Here is a 5067-nt window from a genome sequence, read left to right on the forward strand (position 1 = left end):
TGTGCTTGAGCACATTATTAAAATGATAGTTAGTATCTCAACTAAAGATTCTTTAAGTCGAAATGCCTAACATTTTTCTTGTGCACTTTATCCTGATTACTCTACCTGCACAGTATGGTCCCTTTCTGATCTCTTATAACACACATAAAGATAAATTATCTATTAATGAATTCATGTCCATATGTGTTCAACAGGAAGGTCGTCTACTTATGGAAACAAGGAGAAAGTGCATTTGTGACTAATCAACGAAAGAAAACCAATCAAGCCAACAAGAGGTCTAAAGGAAAGACACCACTTGAAATTTACATAAAAAGGGAAGTCAAGTGTCGCTTCTGTAGAAAGAAGGGCCATAAAAGGAAGGATTGTGTCAAGTTTAAGCAATGGCTTGTTAACAAAGGTACTTCTATATCTCTTATTTTTTATGAAGCTAATATGATTGATGTTAATCATAACACCTGGTTGAATGATTGTGCTTCTACAATCCATATTAGGAATCCCTTGCATGATTTAAGAAACCTGTGGAAGCCAGTGGGAGCTGAGCGAAGCATCTATTGTGGAATCAAGATGCAGTCGCATGTGGAAGATATTGGGACATGTAATTTACTTGTTAATAGTTTTTTTATTTTAGAGTTGTAAAAGACTTTTTATGTTCCTAATTTTTCTAGGAATTTAATTTCAGTATCAAGACCTGTACCTTTCGGATATTCCTTCTTTCTAGAAGGCGATTCCAAAAAATTTTAAAAATCTAAACATATTGGATATGATACATTGTATGATGATATTTTCTCTCTTAATTTACAAAATGATTCCACTCATATTTTTATGCATGTACAAATCGGCACAAAAAGATATCTTATGAATTAAGATTACTCTATCTTATGCATTGGAGAATCGGACATATCTCCATCTATAGAATTAAGAGATTAGTAAATGATGGAGTACATAGTACTTTAAATTTTACTTATTTTGACACTTGTACGAACTTCATTAAAGGCAAGCAGACCAACAAGTCAAAGAAAGGTGCCTAGAGGAGTTCACCATATTTGAAATCATGCATTCAGATATATGCTGTCCAGATATGGATGCATATGGTCAGAAATACTTTATCACCTTTATAGATGATTACTCACGATATATGTATCTCTACATGCTTTATAATAAGAGAGAAGCATTAGAAGCAATTAAAGTTTTCAAGGCTGAAGAAGCAATGTGAAAAACAAATTAAGATTTTGAGATATGATAGAGGTGGTGAATATTGTGGTAGATATAGAGAAGATGGACAAGAACAAAGTCCGTTTGAGAAGTTTCGTCAACAAAATGGGAATGTTGCCCACTATATTGTGCCTTGTTCTTCGGACAAATTGTGTATCATAAAGAAGAAATCGAACATTATTGGACATGGTGCTTAGTATATTAAGTAGAGCTAAGCTACCTAAGTCCTTGTAGATTGAATCTCTTAAGACAACAGCATATATATGAAACCGAGTTCAAACAAAGGTTGTCCGAAAGACACCTTTTCAGTGGTTAGAAACCTAGTTTGACACAATATACGTGTATGGGGATGCCATGTGAAGTTTGAATTAACAAATTAGAAGAAAAGAAACTGGATCCTACGACCATTAGTGGATATTTCTTTGGTATGCCGAATGATCTAAATGATACAAATTCTACTGTCCATTTAAAAGAACTAGGATTGTGGAATCAACAAATGCAAAATTTCATGAAAATGGCTTAATTAGTGAGAGTTATCAAATTCAAAATACAATTTCTATAAGATATCAACCTTCCACTTCAAGTCAAAAATTTATTGTTGTACATAGTACCCCTGAAGTCCAATTGGGTGTTGAGCAACCAACCGATGAGATTTCACAAGGTGCTAAGAACATTCATAAAGATCAAGTTGTTCAAGTAATTCCTGAAATTATTGAACAACCAGTTTAACAACATAATCAATAAGAAAATGTTGGTGAAACATTGAGAAGATCTACTAGAGAAAGAAAATCAGTTATTCCTAGTGACTTTGTGGTATATTTGAAAGATTTGACATTGGAGTTGAAAATGATCCTGAGTCTTTTTCACAAGCCATGAATTCTAAAGAGTCTGAATTGTGTTACATTGCCATGAAAGAAGAGATGTATTCTATGAAAAATAACGAGGTCAGGGATCTTTTCAATTTTCCTAGTGGTGTTAAACCATTAGATGTAAATGGTTTTTCAAGACTAAAAAGGACTCATCAGGCAACATAGAAAGATATAAATCAAGACTTGTTGCTAAAGGATTCACTCAAAAGGAAGGAATTGATTACACAAAGACATCTTCTCCTATGTCTAAAAATGATTCCTTCCGCATAAAATTGGCATTAGTAGCACACTTTTACTTAGAATTGCGCAATAGATGGATGTGAAAACTGCATTTCTCAATGGTGATCTAGAGCAAGAGGTTTATATGAAACAACCTGAAGGATTCTCCTCTAGTAATGATGAGCACTTGGTATGCAAGTTAAAGAAATCCATATATGGACTAAAAAAAGCTTCTCGTCAATGGTATTCGAAATTTCATAATGTTATCTCTTCATTCGACTTTGTTGAGATCATTACCGACAAATGTTTATACCATAAGATCTGTGGGAGTAAAATATGTTTGTTAGTTGTATATGTGGATGATATCTTACTTGAATCCAATGTTAAGTGAATGATACATGAGGTGAAACAATTTCTCTATAAAATTTTTGATATGAAATACATGGATGATGCTTCTTATGTTATTCATATTAAGATTAATCGACATAGAAATGAAGGTACCTTAGGTTTATCTCAAGAATCCTATGTCAATAAAATTTTAGATAGGTTCTGAATGAAAGATTGTTCACGTAGTGTAGCTCCTATCTCAAAGGGTGACAAGTTCAACTTGAATTAGTGCCCGAAGAACTATATTGAGTGGGAACAAATAAAGGACATTCCTTACGCATCTGCTGTCGGGAGCTTGATGTATGCTCAGGTTTGTATAAGACGTGACATATCATTTTTTGGTGGAATGTTAGGAAGATATCAAAGTAATCCAGGTCTTGACCACTGGAGAGCAGCAAAGGAAGTCTTAAGATATCTTGAAGGAGCAAAAGACTACATGCTTATGTACAAATGGTCAGATTACTTGGATGTCATTAGCTACTCTGATTCAGACTTTGCTGGCTCTGTTGATTCACGGAAATCAACTTCAGGATACATATTTATATTAGATGGTGGAGCTATATCTTGGAGAAGTGACAAGCAGACTCTAGTTACTTCTTCCACTATGAAGGCTGAATTTTGTTTATTGTTTCAATGCTACCTCACATGGTGTATGGTTAAAGAGTTCTATTTCTGGATTTAGAATTACCGACTTTTTATCTAAGCCTTTAAGGTTATATTGTGAAAATTAAGGTGCTGCTTCTATGGCTAAGAATAATAAAAGTTGTAGTCAAAGCAAGCATATCGACATCAAATGTCTAACCATACGAGAACCTATTAAAGACAAGAAAGTGTCGATACCTATCCATATCGACATCAAATATCTAGCATATCAATAAGCCCTATCTGAACTTTTCTGAGTTGAAAATGAAAAGGAACCACAGTTATACAGTGTTCAAAGTTGATAATTCAACGCATCAACTCGTGAAGATTTTTCCAATGAATTACCTAATTACATAAATTAATTTTCTTACACTCTCATTGTACAAAACTTAATCTCTAATTTGTCGATGGAGCTAACTAAAGTATGTTAAATATTTACATGGTTGGATTGTAGAGGCCTTTGTTATTTCTTTTACTATGGTGTTCAAGTTTACATCCTTCATTTGAATTTTGAACCTAATATATTGTCATATGCTTATGAATGGACTCTATTCATAAAGCTAATATACTCTTTACTTATTAGTTAAACTAGATTTCTCCTCTTCCCCAGTTTTAGATAAAGTAATGATGCACTAATTGACATATTCAATCAAATGAAATCTTAATTCTATTTTTAATTTCTTCTGTCATTTATAAAATAATTTTGATAATTTATCTACATGCTGTTACACAAAAAGAAAAAGTGCTAGGACAGGTAATTGACATATTCTACATGCACCCTCTTGATAGAAAGTACTCAGCAAAATAACAAATGAAGAAAATGAGTTATAGACAGTGCATCAACGGAAGAAGAAGAGACGTGCAAGACAGGAATTTTTCACCTTCCTGTTGAATGCATAATTTGAATGCTTGACATTATAAAGTACATGATATCACTATTGAAGTTGTTTTAAATTTTCAAAATGACACTTTAATTTTTAAAACGGTCTATTACTCTACAAAAGTATTGAATATTTTTTTAAAAGGACAATTTTAACTCATTTTCTCATTATGTTTGAGAACACGCACATGATGCTCGTGAAGATCTATCTTTAATGCAAAAAATTAAATAAAAACGGTTACATCTAAGTCATTTTCTTGATTAATTATTTATTCTATTCCAATTCATCTTCTTCTCTAACAAAAGAGTCAGAGGTACTTTATCCTAGAACTGATGAAATCAACTCAATAAGGTAGGAATTCGTTTTAATTTCCATTTGAAAAGGTTAGTTTAAAGGTCTCTGAGAATTCATTTCTTCTTAATTTCATTAATTTTTTAGAAACAAAAGTCCAACGACTCTCTCATTGGTTGTTTTTTCCAGAGGATCAACATCAATATGGGACTTACCAACTTTTGAACTTTGATCGGCAGTTTCATCTTTGGGGTCACAAGATGTTTCTAAGACTTGTCCATGGAAGCTCGCATTTTATCAGTCTATGGTTTGAAAGCAAGCACAATCGCCAGCAACTCAAAAGCATGGCTTCAAATACATCTACTATCGATTTCAACGAATTACTCTTCGTCATTGAAAGGATAAGTAACTTTTCTCATATACAAGCCTATGAGGGTTGTAGTTTGCAGCTAAAATGATTTGCTATTGTTACTATTTTAACCTGTAAATCATCAATTCATTGTTTACTCAACTTGTTCTCCAAAAAATTTGATCAACAAAATCAAAATTGTTGGAGATGATATTCA

At 32.7% G+C, this 5067-nt stretch overlaps 1 protein-coding gene across 1 annotated transcript; it reads left to right on the top strand.

Annotated features, from left to right (window-relative positions):
- Nucleotides 1-2394: 2394 nt before the first annotated feature.
- Nucleotides 2395-3369, top strand: LOC138341829 (secreted RxLR effector protein 161-like). Its single transcript, XM_069293737.1, has 2 exons — nucleotides 2395-2490; nucleotides 2917-3369. The coding sequence occupies exons 1-2, from the start codon at nucleotides 2395-2397 to the stop codon at nucleotides 3367-3369; spliced, it is 549 nt and encodes a 182-aa protein (XP_069149838.1).
- The last annotated feature ends 1698 nt before the right edge of the window (nucleotides 3370-5067 follow it).

The sequence above is a fragment of the Solanum lycopersicum genome, chromosome 1 (assembly GCF_036512215.1).
Source record: "Solanum lycopersicum chromosome 1, SLM_r2.1".
Taxonomy (NCBI): Eukaryota; Viridiplantae; Streptophyta; class Magnoliopsida; order Solanales; family Solanaceae; genus Solanum; species Solanum lycopersicum.